Raw genomic sequence first — 19,618 nt, 5'->3', positions numbered from 1 at the left:
TACCCATACACAGCCTCGCGCTGGCGAGGTTTTACGTGGAGCTCAAGTCCAGAACGCTGCGAATGCACAGAGCCCCAAGGAGGGGGGAGGGATTTGAACACAGCCTTGGAGTACATGGCGGTGGTGATGCGATCTATGCCCCAATGAGTACTGGAGTCTGCTACACGTGTTATGTCAGTAGCAATACAAGGAGTACCATGTGGTATTGGCATCACTTCTTCGTCACGAGGCAAAGAAGTGACGGGCCTGAAGCTCGGTGCACTGAGTTCTGGGGCGCACACTTCTTCAGACAAGATCAGGTGAGGAAAAAAATTCTTTATTCTAGATTAACACACATTCAAGTGGCACATAAGAACATGTACACAATAAATTACACCGTTTTGACACTCAAGCCCACCACTGCCAGGCACAGTGGTGCACTTGAAGTAGGAATGAAGAGACAGGATTTCTTAAGCCTTGCACTTTTCCGCCATGCGGGATGATGCATCGGTTCTGAAGACTTGAGAATCACTTGTGCTCGCTGCATATGACTAGGCATGAACAGCATGACAGTACACAACACCTTGTTTGCGGTGCACTTTATAGACAAAGAACATTGAAAACACCTATTTTAAGAACACACACATCTTCCTGGACCGCTCTTGCTGAACATCCCACATCACAATATGGTGAAAGGCTGTTGGCAACTTTCGAGCAGTGTTATTCAAGGCAACATCAAGTAGAGATATGCTTATGGAGTTTCCAGCTTGCTGTAACAGCTGCAACCAAATGACATTACACTTCAAACAAATAAAATTAGAGTTTATTTGTAGTAACCCCACTGCAATTTATTCAGCAAACAAACTATTAACTTTAACTAAAGACTAGGAAAGGGCAGGTCGGAAATAATGGTCCATAGCCCATCTACCTAAATAAGATACTGCTCATACCATATGCAATTACATCACAAGTCACACAATCGCTGATGACTTGCAACCATAGCTGAAATATAAAACTTGATTGAAATAGACACTATAACACAAAGCACATTATGCATATTAGAATGCTGACTCACTTTCTATGCAGTAGTAAAGCACAAAGGTAAATTCTCAGCACACGTTTTTCCATGCAAGCTTGCAGACTTCAAGCCTGGCCAGACCACATAGCAACATGACATCTGTGTTCACACCTGTCACATGTTTGGTGAAGCAAAGACAGCTCGCCATTCTACGTGATCATAACAGCTGTACACTGCAGATTCCTTGCTGAATACCTAAAGAAAAGTTGCTTTGTGGCCACACTGCATGTTGGCATGCAATGTGCCTGCCAAGAACTTTTGCTCAGTGGTACATGCCAAGGACACCGCTGCCCGCATTCCAAAATATGGTGCCACCCTGCACATTCACAACGGTGTTCTGGCTTAATACCGCTGGAGAGAAGACAAGAATGCACATTTATATATGTAAAAGGTAATATATACAAGATACAAGAACTGCTTTCAACCTATGTGCTAGTCGCTTTAGTTCTTTCTACACCAGTAGCTGTTTTCACATGTACAAAGTGTCAGATAAAGAAATGAGTTGTTCCTCCGCAGGCCGACAATGTTTATTCAACTTTCACATCTAAAAATGTGCAGCCTATTATAGCACTACATAAACAGTCCTGTTCTTATATACAAAAGAAAGAATGGCAGCGTCTACCACCCATAGATAACAAGACAACAGCCACTTTTCAGTTGACACATCCAGCAACACAGCAAAAGGAAACATTTATATTACAGAAACTGCCACCAACTACATCTGCTTCAGGGCCTGCAGAACAATGAATTGTTCCCTTTATTTTTGTCTAAAATATCGCACACATTACGCAGCAGGAAAAGGTAACAAATAGGTGAAAACTGGGTTTGCCATGAAGCACCATATAAACAAGGTAGATTACCATGGACAGGTGAACAATGCTCGGTGAATGTCCTTTATAGCCTTTTGTAGCTTTCAAGACCATCAGAAGCAAGAACATTTTTCTCGTTTTTTTTCCAGACATGAGTGTCCACCGTAAAGTGTTCCATCATCCCCAAGAAAAATTAAGAGCTGCTCAGGCAGTGTTTTTAACAAGAACCTTTCCCACATAGGCTTTACTAGAATGCCCAGGTGGGACCAGCAAGACGATGTCAGACACAAAAAGGCAAATCAGTCTGTGGCAGTAACAGTGATGGTCTTCCCCTTGGGGTCGTCGAAGCGATCGTTGGTGCGGATATCATAGATGAAAAACACCCCCACGCCTAATATGACCAAGTAGAGCAGAACCACCAAGAGGCCCATCCAGATCACCGTGGTGAAAAAGCCCGCGCAGTCGTAGCTTTCCGAGAACTGAGTGGTGCTGTTCTGGACAAGCTCGACCTGAAAGAGTGAGAAACGTGATTGCTGCATGAAAATCAGAGCGAAGGTTGACACAATGACACAGAAAAGCTGGTGCATACATAAAGCTGAAAGCAGGTAACTCTCTTTGTAACAAGACTTGCAACGGAAACTGTTTTAGCCATTACTTTTGAAATTTGAAAGTTGGCTGTTATGTTCAAAATATGCCTTAGTTACATAATGAATATTACCAATATGGTATGATTTAGGAGAAAACTATCAAGCAGTAACCAAACACTATATTCTGTAGCACAGGAAGAAATGCCATGTTACAGCTCCATAGCTTGCTCTCGATTTCCAAAAAAAGTCATGGAGTATGGCGCGCTTCGTATGATAGAGGCAGTAGCAAAGGTGAATTGAAAATAGCCATCACTTATGAAAGGGCTAACTTTGTTACCAGTCTGCCGTCACACTATAAGCCATTACACTATAACCTCACACTGAAATAACGGTGCATGATTTCCTCAACACTTTAAGCAGCAAGGTGAGCAAAAACCAAGCCAGTTGAGGGCCAGCTCGCACTGATGACCGCAGGCCACACACGCGGAGTGCTGTTCCAAACCTTCGGCCAAACCGGTCCTACGGTCAGTCGAGTGCTGGATCCCAATGCCGTATTTACTCGCATATTGGTCAATATGTCGTATACTACGAGACCTCCAAACTTACAAAACGGAAAGAGAAAAAAGTGTGAAAGACGAATTGGTCGGCCAACAGATGCTCCATGCTCCCATTAATGTGCAATTAAAGTGACTGGCACAGCACATTATGAACTGTAGTAGCGTTGGTGCCATGAGAAACAGTGCCTGGTAGGTGATGAGTCTCTGCTTTCCCAAGGATTTCATGCACTTTTGGGTGACATCGAGATCGGGTGATGGCTCCATTTGTAATATGGCAGCTGGCTTAACTGTCGAGAATGGCGCATGCAACTGGGAAGCATGACTGGCCACACGGCTGAGCGACTGAGATGAGTTGCGCTTTTTTGTGCGGTTAACGAGTGATGCTGTTATGGGGCTCCACTTTAAGGGGGTACGCAGAAAACAAAATTGGCTAATTTGTCACAACTTTTTATTAGAAACATTTTCGTTTTCGTAACCACTGGGTCGTCAACTGTCAAGCAGCGAAAAATTATTGCGAAATACAGTAGAATCTTGATAAACGGAAGTCGGTTAAACGGAACCAACGCTTAAATGGAACCAACGCCTCGCAGGCTTGAAACCACAACTTGACGTGAACACGCAGCCCCATCGCGGTACGCATCACTGCACCCCCCCCCCCCCCCCCTCCGATTTCCGCCTTTGGACGTTTCCGGTTTTCTCGCACACTGCAACCACATCGCTAGTGTCACTAGGCCTAGTGTGCTTCGCATCGAAGCCGCAGCGAAAGTGCTTTGAACCTAGTCACAGTTTATCAGAAAAGGTCTAACCACCACACAATCTTACATTAAAATAAATGCGCCGTATTTACACGATTTTAAGTCTACCTATTTTTTTAATTTTGAAAATCCAAAGTGGGGTGGTTGACTTACAATCGAAACGAAAACATCACACTATAAGTAAAGGCGAGGCAAACGAGATATCAGGCATGCTACAGCGTGGTTGCATTTTTGCTGCGTGGTTCCACCGCATCGCTCTTGGTGCTAGCCTTGAGCAGCTGCTATATCAACGCGCAAAACTGACATCCCCTCCCCGCACACGCGGGCGGCGGCCGATGGCGGCTATCGATAAGCAGCAAACTGGCACCTCACACGTGGCTGCTGACTGCGGTTGCTGATAAGCGGCGGCGGCCTGATAACTCAATCACGTTCTACGGGAAGCTCAATCGTCCAGCAAGTTTTCTTTTTACTTTCAAATGTGTGCTCGGTGCTCAAGGAGCATTGATAGTTGATGGAAGGGCCACGGTTCTAATCAACACGCCACCCCCACTCAGAACGGCAGCGGTTCCGGGGAGTGTCAGTAGCCGACGGAAAAGCCGGCGCCATTCAGGTGTAGTTTCTCTCTGGCTCTGAGGCATTTGAGTACTGCCGGCGGCATTTCACAAGTTTTTAATGTAGTGCTTCGTCAGTCATCATTTGTACTCCAGGTCCGGCAAGCGACCCTCGTTCACGGCTACAGTCAAGATGGCTGCCATTTTTTACGCTGGAGAAACGAACAGCCGCGTGCCGGGCCACAAGTTCGACGTTTGCAACGGGTGATACAGGTGTGGAAGCTGCAGCGAGGAAAATTTTCAGCAGTTCCTCGTGATGTGGCTGTTTGCGAAGTGCGGATTTCGCTGGATGACGATGTTAGAATGACGTGGTGTAGGACCGCAGCAGCGATCACGACGGCAGCGCTAGTGAGGACGATGGCACAAGTGTGGACGAGTAGTCCAGCAACTACTACATTTTCGTTTTGAAATGTGCCCACGGGCACAGCCGTGCGTGGCAGACGATAGCGGCTGGCGATAAACGGCAGCCGCTGGATAATGCTATTGCATTCAACTATTTAAGGCCAAGCGTAAACAACCTCAGAAGTTTTTTTTATTTTTCGGAAATGCGATTTGAGGGGTCGACTTACCGTGTATATACGGTATATTTGTATGCATGGTATAATGTATGCATGGGTTGCACACGTGGGGCACGGTTCAGGACCATCGGCTAAGGCATCATTACTGTCAGTAGAGTGCGAGATCTTCGGAGGACTTTAACTTTGAATCGTGTGATGTTTGCCAGTAGACTGACCTAGACAACTGTTTTACTCCACTGGTAAATTTGCGCCAGTCGCACGCATGTACTATCGTCCATACTTTTAATGAGTTATGTAGTTGAAGGGTTGGCCGGGGCTGCGCATCATCCTAAAAATTCATGTCCCTGCATGAAAAGGGGCCATGTAAACGGGGCCTCGCTGTAGCCAGAAAAATTTTACGAAAGAATGCTGGATCCGTGTAAGAGCAGCACACCATCAAAACCTCCAAAAAAAATGTGCGGCCATCATACGAGAGTACATGCAGTGTATTCAGAGTTCTGGTTTCAGCATAGATGTAGACTGTCTATGGTCGAGAGTTATGCCTTGTGTTTTACACCCTGTGAATCGATGTGATTCCCTTGTATAATACAGACCCTTTCAATCGTAAATAAAGGAACCAGCCATTTCTGTCCAAAAGAGGAAGGTGGGCAAGAGGTGGAGAGGTGGACAGCAGGTTATACAGGAATGCTGCACAAGTCAAGGCATTCACAAATCTGCTGCACCAAAAACACATTCCCACTCAAAGCAGAGGCCCCCTCTCTTAGTTCTATAGCTAACTATGGCTTAGCATTCCAAGTATTCAAGTATTGGCTCACCTGGAAGCTGTCAAGCTGGAGCTGGAGCTTGGGCAGTTGGCTGGCATTGTACTGTCGGAACTCAGACAGAGAACAGGCAAAGGAGAAACCCCGGGGCCACCAGAGGTCCTTGACCCGCATCTGCAGCCCCTGGTAGTTCTTCAGCGTGGCGTTCATTTCCACGAGGCTAAAGCCACCACGCTGGTCCCACTGGAAAACCATCCTGCGGGGAGGACACCAGAAAGTGGCTTGCCACTTACACCAACTGCTCACTGGCTGAGGGCAGCACTATAACAATAGTCAACCTGTAGTCACCAACAAAGATGTGCAGGTTAGCACAGGAGATAAACTACAATCTCCCCTGAAAAATAACAAAGAGAAGCTTGCAATAGAAAAAAGTTTGAGGCAATAACCACCGGCTGGGGATAGAAAAATAAACTACACCCACCAAAACTACAGCACTGACTCTTGCTGAAATTCTTGTCGAGGGCTAGGCTTGCAGTGCAGCGAGACCAAGACATGAGGGTTAGGCTTGCTACATCTTGTTCAGAATGTCACCAACATTTTACAGCCCACAGTTCATATTGTAACGAAGACAGGACCGGCACAGATCACAGTCTCAGCGAAGTCCAGCGCACAGCAGGGAACTCACAAGATGGCTGTCCGAACCACACACACACTTTGTCTTTGTCCACCGGCACACGCACACTTCGTCTTCATCGTCGGCGCGCTCCCATGAGCACGCGCCATTACCTCCTCCATCAAGGCGGCGGCCCGACGCCGGAAATGAACACGGACAGCAAAGGTAATGTTCGGTATAGACGGCGGACGGCAGAGAATACAGAGAGCTGTTAAGCTGGTAAAGAGGCGGGTTGCAGCCTGTCATGGTAGGGCTTCATGCGCACCACGTGGACAGTCTCGGTCGGATGGCGTCGACGTGGTGAGGAGGTCGTGTCCCGCGGAAAAACTTCGTATGTGACATCACTTATACGACAAACCACCTCGTACGGACCGAAGTAGCGTCGGAGGAGCTTTTCGGAGAGTCCGCGGCGGCGCACAGGTGTCCATACCCATACAGAGTCGCCGGGCTCGTACCGAACGCATCGGTGTCGGAGGTTGTAGCGACCAGCGTCGAGTTGTTGTTGATGTCGAATCCGGCACCTTGCGAGTTGGCGGGCTTCTTCAGCCCGCTGAACGAATGTGTCAACGTCAGCGTAGGGGCCGATGTCTCCGTCGTTGTGAGCAGCAAGTAGCATAGCATCCAGCATGGTAGTGACACACCGTCCGTAGACCAGCTGGAAAGGTGTAAGACGGGTAGTCTCCTGTTCTGCCGTATTGTAGGCGAAGGTTGCATAAGGAAGAACTTCGTCCCACGTACGATGCTCAACGTCGACATACATAGCAAGCATATCTGCAAGCGTCCGGTTGAGGCGTTCAGTCAAGCCGTTTGTTTGGGGATGATAGGCTGTTGTCTTCCGGTGACTGGTGTGGGTGAGTTCGAAGAAAGATTGCATTAATGCCGCCGTAAAGGCGGTTCCACGGTCCGTGATGACGACTGATGGCGCACCGTGACGCAAGACGATTCATGTCAAAAACTGAGCCACTTCTGCAGCACTAGCGTGGGGGAGCGCCTATGTCTCGGCGTACCGCGTTAAGTAGTCCGTCACCACAACAATCCATTTGTTCCCAGAGGAAGACAATGGGAATGGGCCCAGCAAGTCCATGCCCACTTGTTGGAAAGGTGTTGTAGGCGGTGGGATGGGCTGGAGAAGCCCTGCGGGTTTAACTGGTGGTGTCTTTCGTCGCTGGCAGTCACGGCAGGTCCTCACATATTGCTGGACTGATGAGAGCAACTTTGGCCAGTAATACTTCGCACGAATGCGGGCAAACGTCCGCGTAACACCCAAATGGCCAGCCGATGGCTCGTCGTGGCAGGCGTGCAAGATTTCTGGACGGAGTTCGGATGGCAAAACCAGAAGAAAGGTTTCCGTGTTATGGGCGAAGTTCCTCTTGTAAAGGACGCCATCTCGGAGACTGTAGGAACCCAAACCTCGAACGAAAAGCCGCGGAACAGCGACCTCCAGATGCTCGATGAGCGGACACAACTCTGAGTCAGCCCGTTGACGCCGGGCCATATCGGACGACGTGACGAGAGCAAAAAACGGGAAGTCGTCCTCCGTTTCGGCCGGAGCAACGTCGGCAGGTGCACGTGACAAGCAATCGGCGTCATTGTGCTTACGGCCGGACTTGTACACTACCGTGATGTCGTATTCCTGGAGGCGAAGGCTCCATCTCGCAAGCCGTCCCGAAGGGTCTTTGAGATTGGCTAGCCAGCATAACGAATGATGGTCACTGACAGCTCGAAACGGGCGACCATAGAGATATGGTCGGAACTTGCTAATCGCCCACACTACCGCAAGGCATTCCTTCTCCGTGGTAGAGTAGTTTGCCTCTGCTTTCGAGAGGGAGCGGCTGGCGTACGCTATGACTTTCTCGTTGCCATCCTGCCACTGAACGAGAATAGCGCCGAGACCAACATTGCTGGCGTCAGTATGAATTTCAGTGGCAGCTCGTTCAACAAAATGGGCGAGTATTGGGACAGTTTGTAGGCGGCTGCGTAGCTCGTTGAAGGCAGATTCCTGATCATCATGCCACACAAAAGATACATTGTCTCTAGTAAGCATTGTAAGAGGCTCGGCAATTGTGGAAAAGTTTTCAACGAAACGTCTGTAACAGGCACAGAGGCCCAGAAACCTACGAACGGACTTTTTGTCGGTTGGGCGCGGGAACTGTGCCACAGCGGCAGTCTTCTCCGGGTCAGGACGGACTCCGTCAGCGCTTATCACGTGACCAAGAAAACAGCTCTTCGAAACCAAAGTGACACTTTTGTGGCTTTATCGTCAACTGTGCCGAACGGAGCGCCTGTAACACCATTCGCAGCCGGTTGAGGTGTTCCTCGAAGCTAGGAGCAAAAATGACAACATCATCAAGGTACACTAGGCATGTCTGCCATTTCAGCCCAGAAAGAACGGTGTCCATCATGCGCTGGAAGGTTGCTGGCACAGAACAGAGTCCAAAGGGTAGCACTTTGAATTCATAAAGGCCATCAGGTGTCACGAACGCTGTCTTCTCTCTGTCCCTTTCGTCCACTTCGATCTGCCAGTAGCCATTCTTAAGGTCGAGTGAAGAAAAATATTTAGCGTCACGCAGTAGATCCAAGGCGTCGTCGATACGCGGAAGGGGGTAAACGTCACGTTTCGTGACACGATTCAACTTCCGATAATCGACGCAGAATCGCAAGGTGTTATCTTTTTTCTTCACCAATACCACAGGCGAAGCCCAGGGGCTCGTGGACGGCTGGACTGCGTCGTCTGCAAGCATTTCTTGCACTTGGGGTCATATAGCCTCCCGTTCCACCGGCGACACTCTGTACGGGTGTTGGGATATGGGGCTAGTCTCCTCGTTGACGATGATGTGGTGTTTGGCTACCGGGGTGCGCCCTACCTTTGATGTCGTGGCGAAGCACTCTGCGAAATCGTGAAGGAGCTCTAACAAGCGCTGCTTCTGACCCACCGACAAGCCGGGATTAATGTCCACGGTAGACAGAACGGTTGCTGCATCGCGTCCGTCCGGCAACGGTAGCTCCAGAGCACATATTTCTGCGGGCTCAACGAAGTCGGTAACGTATGCGACGGTTGTTCCTTTCGCAATAGGCTGGAACTCTGTTCCGAAGTTGGTGATCAAGAGTGTCGCAGAGCGATCCCGTAAGCGAACAAGCCCTCTTGCAGCGCAGATTCCTTTCTCGAGTAGAAGGCTGACGTTTCTCTCTGCCATAACGTCTCGATCACCGGGCGAGTCACTTTGCACGGGGACCATCATGCTGCCCCGCGGAGGCACCGTCACGTCATCAGCAGCAATACGCAGGGCGGGTATCCTGGAGTCGTCTGGGTCGGCTATTTCAATTGCTTGCGTCGGCGAAAACGTCACGCGCGGCTCCCGACGGTCGGTGTTGACGTAGGTCGCCAGCAACTGGCTACGGAACCGTTCCCAAGAACGAAACGTTCGCGCCGAGTCGTCAAGAGCAAAGTAAACATTGTGCAGCTTCCGCTCCGCATCCCAGCCGTTGTACCTGGCAACGCGCTCGAACTGGTCAAGCCAGTCCTCCGCGTCCTCAAACACTTCGCCATGGAAGGTCGGCGGCGTTCGCGGCTGGAGGACCAGGAAATGAGCAGCTGAGTTCCTGTTGTCAGCCATAGCTGCCGCGTCTACGTTGCTAGCCATAGGTGCCGCGTCAGTCCTGCGCGTCGCAGCTGGAGCCCTGGTCCTAGGGGATAACGGACCGTACTCTGGTGACTGACCTTGGATTCGGCGGCTCGTACTGCGATGAATCGGAGTCAAATCCGTGTTCATAGAGAGCCTTCGGGGCACATAGATGTTGGAAAGTACCCAGCACCTTCACCAAAAATGTAACGAAGACAGGACCGGCACAGATCACAGTCTCAGCGAAGTCCAGCGCACAGCAGGGAACTCACAAGATGGCTGTCCGAAACACACACACACTTCGTCTTTGTCCACCGGCACACGCACACTTCGTCTTCATCGTCGGCGCGCTCCCATGAGCACGCGCCATTATTCACATGCGTTGCAAGGACACGTGATACTGTAGCAAATGGCATCCCCTCCGGGTTTTAGCCAAAGCTTTTTGTCCATTTCGCGCGCTGTCCTGCAGTGCTTCGTCTGAAATGAGCCTTACTGGACGGCTCTTATGTCATTCTGCCAACCTATGGAGCGATGTAAAAGGTCCACACTTTTGCCTAGGGGCCTCTCCAGGCTTTATCGAATAAGTAAAATCCACCAAGCTGTGAAAACACTAACCTCCTGCTCCAGAACACCATTCCTGAGCAGAGTTTTTTTTTCCCCCATTTTTATATTCCAGAAAATAACATAGCCGTTCCAGCGTGTACCAAGAGTGAACCTAAGCAATATAAATCTTTGTGAAGCCTAAAGGAACATATGAGAAAAAAGGAGATCCAAACTCACAGCAGGGTGAAGCCTTTGACAGGTCCAGTGTCTGGGAACTTGAGAGTGATGCTGAAACGAAGCAACCAAGAAGATGCAGTCAGCACACTTTCCACTACAAAGGGTCACTTTTTGCTCTAGGCCATCAGCACTCCACAATAATTTTCCCAAGTACCTATCACTCCAATGCCCAAACTCCAACTGTGCTCAAAGTTTTTAGCACCATGTTGAGAGGGAGGACAGCAGCACTTTTCTTGCTTGCTTACTCACGAGAAACTAACTAGCCTGTGAAAACAGTTTTTAGGCACCTCACTCTGTTGATGCTGGAAAGCTGTAAAAACCAGGAGTAAAATATAAAATTCGCTCTGGTTCAGATGCCTGTCATACATTAAGCCCAAGAGCAGTGATTTAAAATGGAGGCATGCATGGGAAGTGGTGGTGGCCGCAGCCCATTTCCCCTAGAAAAAAACATTGCTTGAGGGTTGTGGTTCTCCAATCAGATACTGAAAATTGTCATCAGAGGCAATTTCTCCAGCAAGCAAAGATGCACACTGCACTCACTTGGCATGCATGTTGTCGGAGCTGCACGTGGGGGTGGGTGCTGGGCTGAGGGTGTCGTTGTAGGTGACCGTTGACCGGGGTGCGGCGTCCTTGGGGTCCTCGGTGAAGGACAGGGTCACCGAGCGGGCATACATGAGCAGACAGCTGCCGCGCACCATGATTACCCCCGATGTCTCGTTGGACGGTGCTGCCGGCGCCGCGCCTTCGGACACGGCCAGCAGGTGTCTCCGGGAGCGTGACAGGTGGGCGGCTTCTACCACAGGCTGCGAGGAGAAAAAAAGATGCCAAGCACAAGAGGGGAGACAATAAGTAACTCTCATTGGGAGCAGAAAATGCCCAGTCAAAGAAGAAACCAGTTTGCGATGAGCACGGAGGAGTGGGCCACTGACAGCACAAAGGAACAGAAATTCATCATTAAGCAACAGAAAGAACTACTGCATACACATACTGGGACAAAGAAAGCGATTTTTTAAATGAAAATTTTTGGGGGGTGAATTCATTACACAGGATAGCGCATTAAAAAAAGATCAACTTTCACAAAAGTAATAATTGCATTTAAATGCATGCATGAATTCACGCATGCATTTCAATGAATCTCCAAACTCACAAGTTGCTAGGAAATAAAGACAAAAATATAAACAGGCTTTTGAGACATCTCGGTGAACACTGTCTCTTCGGCTTCTCGCTGTCAAGGCACACTGCCATTTCTGCTTCAGCATGCAACTGATCAGAAATTTATGGCTCAGTTCTCGGACTAAAAAGTTACTATTTATAGTTCATTAGCACTAGCAATATCCTCACAACTGGGCACTCTGACCACTTATAATTTTTACACTACATATGTTCCAATTCCCTGCGCATAGTGTAAAATGCCTTCTTGTCTGCACATTGTGCTTTTCACTCATCTGCTGCTACCTTTTGCACATAGTTCTTGTGTTTATTCAAACTGCCCTCCGATACCTAACCACTCTCTGATTTCACTAAACTGACTGCGCTGATTTTGGTTTGGTTTAGTTTGCGCAATGAGTTTTAATGTCCCAAATTGACTCCGTCTATATGAGGGATACCGTAGTGGAATTCTCCGGATAATTTCGACCACCTGGGGTTCTTTAATGTGCACCGAGATCACACAGCACATGGGCCTTTAGCATTTTGCCTGCATCGAAATGAGGCCACCGCGGCCAGTATTGAATCCACGTCTTTCGGGACAACGGCCGAGCCCCATAACCACTGAGCCACCGTGGCGATTTGCGCCGATTTTTAAAAAATTTTTATACACAAATGTTTGTATACACTCGAGTCTTTGAGCCTTTGGTGTAACTGTAATACATGCCTGTGCACTATTTTCTTTTCCAGCATTACCACTGCCAAGCCATCAACAGAGGCCAATCATATGCAAAGTTTGGTGGCCACGCGAATGCTGGCATAGCATTAAAAGAGGGAAGGTGAAGTTACGTGTGATTTAAATCCCAAATTGACACATGGGCTATGAGGAACACCGCAGTGGAGGGTTCCCGATTAATTTAGACCATGTGGGGTTCTTCACGTGCACTGACATTGCACAGCCCACAGGAATTCTTGCATTTCCTCTCCATCGAAACGCGGCCACGGCGTCTGGAATTTGATCTCAAGAACTTGGGATCAGCAGACAAATGAATGGCACAGCCACGGAGCCACAGCAGCAGGTACAGGGTATAGCTGCTGGCTGACTTGATGCCTTACTCTGACGAGAACTCTCCCTCGGAACATGAAAGGCCACACTCACTGGTGCCAGATCCCGCCCAGTGTAGAGTCCGAACAGCTTCTTTCCGTCAGAAGAAAGGGCCCGCATGGTGGCCTCCATAATCGTGTCTGCAACATACACAGGGACGAACACACTTCTGGCAAAGATAAAAAAACACCAGCAGCTGAAGAAACCAGCACTCCAATGTAGCCTTACTGCTGTGTGGTCCATCAATGAATACGCAGTATAAGATTACCCTCCATCTCAACTCGTGCTATCAAGATGAATGAAACACAACGTGAACACTGCAAAAGAAAAAGCGAAAGTGGGATGATTTCATCAATGCACGTGAGATGGTGTGATCTGTTCTCACGTCTACGTGATGAGCTAATGTTTTGAGAACTGTGGTGTTGTTACTCAGCTTTCAACATACAAAACATTCCCACTGCTCCACTCCTATTTGCACTGCCCCTCTCTTGCTCACTTATCTGTGAAACAATCAGAAAAAAAAAAAGAATGCAGCAGGCTGTAGAAGCTGAACTGCACTGATGCAGTGCCTCGCGACGACAGCCTGTTTTTCCATGTCTCTAGGCAGTAGTGCTACTAGTTTGGACATGCACACCATGCTAGACCCCACATCTTCCAGCATGCTACCTATGTGAAAAGGAGAGAGAAGCCTCTGAGAAAAAAGAAAAAGAAAATGGAAGCTCCGACCAGACAGGCCCTTTCACTCTTTCCCTAACGAGGGAATGATGGCCACATTATGTGGGTCTTCATTATTTTTTTTTTGGTCCTAGAAAAAACGAGGTTTAATATTTAATGCAATATATTAATACAAAGCCAATTAAACACACATTTTATTATAAGCTTTGTTAATCCATTTCATGTCTTCTAATTATAATATAACTAAATTATATTTGAGCAATCAAGGGTCTAAATAAAATGAAACATTGTATTATACAAAATGCCTGGCTATCCAATAGCAAATACTTCCAAAAAATATCGCAGTTCTAACCCATACAGGTTTCCGGACAGAAAACAATCACTTTAAACCCTATAATGATACCCAAATGATGTGGAAATCCTACAAATGAGACAAATAACATCAGTAACGTCAATACTTTTTTCAAAATGCCACTGAGTTGATTAAAACGCGCCCAAATAAGAAACTAATCGAGGCGCTACAAAAGATGTTTGGTGCTGGTTTCTGAGATCTTATTTGCTCTCTGAATTAAAGCCTTATGATGAGGCTGCATCCTCACAGTCACTGCTACTTACACTGTCGACAAAATATACCATGAACGCACTTAAATCGTGAGATTTGCTGCATTTCATGTCTTCATGCCATGCTGGTGGACGGACCTTTCTCAACTTCTAGCTCCGCTGTTTTCACATGGAGTTTAAAAATCATTGTCATACGAAAAAAAAAGACAGAAAATTAAACTAGTTTTCTAGCTTCAAGGAGGATAATGCACCACATTCAAGAATGGGGTAGAAGCATTTGAAAATTCGCGCTTGCATCCACTGTTAGCGAAATAACGATGCTCAATGGGTGTGGCAGGAAAAAGAGTTAGAGACAAGTGGCCAACTCACCAGCCTGCTGGAGAGCAGAAAACCGGCTTTCGACACCAATGGTGCGAGGCAGGTCTACTAGCAGCACCTGGCTGCCATCGTGCAGCCCGTCGAGAGCCGACTGCACCGCACCGACATCGGGAATGTTGAGACGGGTCACCCGAAGGCCGCCATGCGATGTCAGCGCATCCACTGGGTTTTCGACAGAGGGAAGCACCAACACGTGCTCCTTACCAAAGGCATCCTGCGAAAAGAGAGGCAAATTAAGACATGCCGGATGCCAAGGGCCATGACAAAAAGCACTCATTTCAGGTGTACGCGCGCTTTCATTGGCAAGTGAAAGAACCCGGCATTTGCCAATATATTATCGCATGCTCAGTCACATGTCCCACCAACACAATGTGTCAGGCACGTTCTAATTCATGCACCAGGTCCAAATTTGCAGCCTCAAAATTGGCACCAAGAAGCTCATTTAAGGATATGAAATGGGTTGCGGTTAAATGCACCATTAGAATGTCATCCTTGACAATGAGGCTCACCACAAATCTTTTGCCGTAGTCATTGCAAAAATTGTCTGGGTGGAAAAAAATAAAAGACTAGACAGCTTTTATCAACTTCCATCTATATAACTTCATGATATGGTTAAAAACCATGCCTGCCCACAACCTTTGCTGCACCATGTCTGGTTCTGTTGTCTGTACTAGTCAGTGCGCACTGAAGGTGCTCGCAGAGCAGAAGACTTAAAAGAGTAAACAAGAATGAAGAATGATGAAACAAAGATATACAGCAGCCAATCTTTTTGTCAGTGGATTCTCATTATTATTCTCGTTATTAAAAAACCAGGCCCACCTTATCGAAAACTGACACCATGGCAAAGTGAGGACATGCCTCACCAACTGCAAATGTAACACTGAGCTCCATCACAAAAGCTACACAAATGAGTGCAAAATGTTTGTAGTAGACAATGACATGGCAGGTGGTGCATACTGGAGTGACATTCTGGGACTACCAAAGCCTTAAAATTGTTTCTTCCAGCATTTTTGTGGGTAAGAATTCTAGTAGTACTACTGGTGTACGGTATCTTGCTACCTCCACAAAAACCAAAAGCACTTATTACTGTTTTAAAAGCATGTGTACAAGTAATGAGACTTTACAACATGTTGACAGTACAGCAGTGACCAACAGAAATGCTAACTAGCCCATGTTGGTTTGTTGCACAGCTTGTTTCCACATATCACGTACACACAAGTCAAACTGTCAGTCAGTTCTGTTGGTAGAGTGACTGTTCCACTAAGCATGCTAGCTTGAAAAATATATTCTCGCTTTTAAACAATGATGAACTAGCTTACCTTCAGATACTTGTAGCTTCTGTCATCACTAGAAGCCCTTGACAGATCTTCTGCACTAAGCTGAAAGAAAGATAAAATAAGGGAAATTATAGCGTGTATCAGTCATACCTACTGGTAGTGAGGAAAAAAAAGTGCCTGCCACGCACACTTGGATCGAATGAACTGAGACAAAGGTTTCAAATGTGTGTGATCTTGCAGACAGTTTCCAACTCAACAACACTGTGACCGACACCCATCGTGAACATTTGAGGACATCACATTCAAAACTGCGCCTGTAATGCTGTTAGCACTCAGCAATAGTATGAGCTTTGTGCAACACAGTAAGCCGCCACCAATCCATGCCACACCCAGTCAGGTGTGGGAAAGTAATGAAAGTGCCTGAATGCTACATTCCTCAGTACTCAGTCTCTTAATAATAAAATATAACAATAAAATATACAAGGATTCCCTATAGTACTTTGTGGACTAATCATATACATGAAAAGGAACCAGGAACTGCAGCACAGCTGAAGAACATTTCTTTCATATGCTCAGAGCAGTCATGCTCGCTGCTAAAGAGGTAAGCTGCTCCAAAAAATCAATGTGCCTGTTGTGCAGGTTCATGTCAGTCATGCAGTATATAGGGAAGAATCTTGTATTGGAATATCTTCCAGTTCAAATGAAAACGAAAGTTCTATTTTATTTGCACAAAAATTCTGGTTCACAAAATGAGAACTAAGGAGGAGTTGCAAAAGTGTTTTCAGGATGCTTGACAAAGTACTATTTTCCTAAAAAAAAAAAAACATCCCCTGAAATTTGCTAAAAAAAAAAATTCGATATGAGATACATGAACTAACAGATGCTTGCAAAATAACCACTGCAGATTTAATAAATTGCAGCAAGCACAAACGTAGGCAAAAAAGTGCACATCAGCAAAACTGAACGACAGAACAAAAGATGAGGAAAACAATGTTACAAGAGTGTAAAATAAACACACAAGAAACATGCAATTTAGGGTAACAAAATAAATATATACAGCTCGAATGTGTAAAGCGCACAATGTGCATATACTTTTTGCTATTTGTTCTAGACACTTTCAAACAGCAAGGAAATGAGTAGTAATTAAGAACATGTGGCAAATAAATGTTTGCTATTGGGGGCTACAGTATGAGGCTTTAAAACACGATGCAGCAAACATCTGAAAGTGTGAAGGTGCAGGCATTTCTAAGCACATTTGAAAACTATGTTTACTCTATAGAAAGAATTTTATGCCATATGCAGTCAATTTTATCATAAAAGTTGCTCTGTTCAGAGAATTTTCAACAGCCCATACTGCTCTTAGAAAATGAATATTTTATGCTTTTAAAATTTTGGTGGCCTGTCCCTACACAAGCTGTACCACATGGGAGTAAACAAATGTGCAGCAAAGTTGCACTTAAAATTTTCTCAGTAAGAGCATGTGTGCATTGGTTATTAAACTAGATAATCTTCTAATCAATATATGCATCGAGTGTACTTGTCCATAGCAAATGTTGCTTGAATGCAATACATAAAAATTTTACTAAACGTTCGTGCGACACGCAGGCTTGTTCAAATGTCATCATGAAATGACTGGGAACAGTTCTGATTCTGGCTTTGAAGATTAAGCTTTGCCCTTTAATATTTCGTTAAAAAACTCCAATTCAAAGAAGCCAAGCTGCACACACTGTCTACCAACCCTTCATTCTCTCATGCAATATTTCCAGGCTATTGCCTGAAGACTGCATTAACTTAGATAATATTTGTAGAATGTTTATTAATCGTTTACAAAGACAAAAACGACATCACACTTGACATTAAACTTTGGATACTCCAATAATCTTTCTCATTTGAGATTTTGCATCATTAATTTGTATACTGCAACCTGTTGCTAAACCAGCAGTCAAACAAGGCTAGTGGCATACCTCTCATACAATGAGCATTTTAACTCTGAGGAGAATAGTGAATTTAACCGAATCAAGTGCCTTTTTTAGTCTAGAAGAATTCCCAATGTGACTAATTTGTTAAACATACTCGAGTCTTTGTTATCTCACATAAAATGTGGGAGACGTCTTTTAATGCACGCTGCTTTGCTACACCATTTCAGGCAAGATACTCATGCAAGTAGCAGTCAATAGATAACCTGCATTGATGTCACAGCTGCTGCTATAGTGGCAGATAGAAGCACAGTGAGAACCTGCACATTTCTATAATATGCACATTACCACCTGCTCCTTCCTGCTTGTGCTTCGGATGCTATGCATGGTTCACCATAATGGCGTCCCTGATGTCACATGCAAGCCCGCTACAACATGCCTAACTTTCACAAATAAAGAACAGAAATAAGCTCACGGCTGCTCAAGTAATTATCTCGATGAATAACAGTTACACCAGTTATTTCCATGCCTACTGCAAGGCATCCATCAGTTAGCATTAGGTCGGGTATGCGCTGGCAGCTCAGAAATAACACTAAATAAACTGGCCCTGTTTGAAAGCTGTCAGTTCCACCAACACTAGGGCTGCATGGTATGTTAAATTTTGCTAACTCCTATGCAATACAAGGTGCACTTGCAGTCCAGTGTGCACGCACATGTTAAGTTTGAGAAGATTCTGCATGAGCCAAAGTCTTGAGACTAGGGGCCCAGAGGATTCCCATGCGTGTTTTCTTACTACTTGGGCAGATCAAAATTTATCTGATTTGATATAAACTAAACGGTTCCACTTTTTGTCAATTTGACTGAAGCGAACAGGGCCAGAGAAAACATGCCTCGTCGAAAATCCACAGTCCATAGCACCAGGACTATAAGAGACAACCCACCTTATCTTGAACGAAAGCAACGACCACCGCATTTTCTTGGGCAACCAGCTTGGCCACTGAATTCCCGAAGGTTGACGGCTCAACCTTGTCGAATGAGCTGACCTGAGGGATCTTCTTCAAGCCACTGCAATCGAAAGTTGCACGTTTTCAGCAGTTGCACTCAGGCTAATAACGGAGGAAGTAAGAGGCAGCTAAGGCTGCAAGAGTAAGTACACAAATTTTTGCGAAGCTGCCGCGAACTGTCGCCGACGGCAAAAGCTGTATTGATGCCAACAGTATTACATACGTTCCTAGCTCCCCCAAAAAAGAACTTACACTACAGAACATACCTCCAGCATAGCCCCTCACCGAATAACGAGCTTACTGCACAGGCATTTAAAACCTAGCAAGTAAATGTTGCTAGTTACAGCGGGATACATGTTCTTTCATTTTGGAGCAGTTTTAAAGCAGCGAGCATCTTTTGGAGGCACAAAACGAAGACTTCGTTTTCCGCCTGCAGTGAGCTTTATACTCCTCAAACTGTGCTGCGTGAAGAGAGCTACAAGAGAAACCAACGTTTCGGTACGCTAGCTAGGAAAGGAAGCACAGTGCCCATCGATTCATGTGACTAGCAGATTGCGGCACACCCCCGCCACGGAGCACGATGGATGCTCTACACGGTAGCTGACCAGAAGCGAAACAATACAAGCTTGCCTTTCAGAACCCCAGATGTAAGCTGGAACTTCGACATTCGCAGTAAGCGCAGGCGAATAAATATTAAACGCTGTTAAAACCAAGACCGCAAACTGCCGGCCGAAGCGGACTACCGCCATGATTGCTTGATCATATGACTGCAGAAGCAGCACCGGTGCTCCTGGACGTATCTTACCTCTTGACGTAGTGGCGCTGTGC

The 19,618-nt window shown here is 46.5% G+C and overlaps 1 protein-coding gene across 1 annotated transcript; it reads right to left on the bottom strand.

Annotated features, from left to right (window-relative positions):
* Positions 1-300: 300 nt before the first annotated feature.
* On the bottom strand, positions 301-19,574 carry LOC144099316 (V-type proton ATPase subunit S1-like). Its single transcript, XM_077632531.1, has 9 exons — positions 19,421-19,574; positions 18,728-18,851; positions 15,913-15,972; positions 14,585-14,807; positions 13,034-13,119; positions 11,269-11,531; positions 10,729-10,779; positions 5,710-5,911; positions 301-2,375 (listed from the first exon to the last, which is right to left on the bottom strand). The coding sequence occupies exons 1-9, from the start codon at positions 19,537-19,539 to the stop codon at positions 2,166-2,168; spliced, it is 1,338 nt and encodes a 445-aa protein (XP_077488657.1). The 5' UTR covers positions 19,540-19,574; the 3' UTR covers positions 301-2,165.
* Between the last annotated feature and the right edge of the window lie 44 nt (positions 19,575-19,618).

This window comes from Amblyomma americanum, chromosome 7 (genome assembly GCF_052857255.1).
Source record: "Amblyomma americanum isolate KBUSLIRL-KWMA chromosome 7, ASM5285725v1, whole genome shotgun sequence".
Lineage (NCBI taxonomy): Eukaryota > Metazoa > Arthropoda > Arachnida > Ixodida > Ixodidae > Amblyomma > Amblyomma americanum.
Note: the sequence above shows the minus strand (reverse complement) of the source record. Positions and strands in the feature narration are given on the sequence as shown.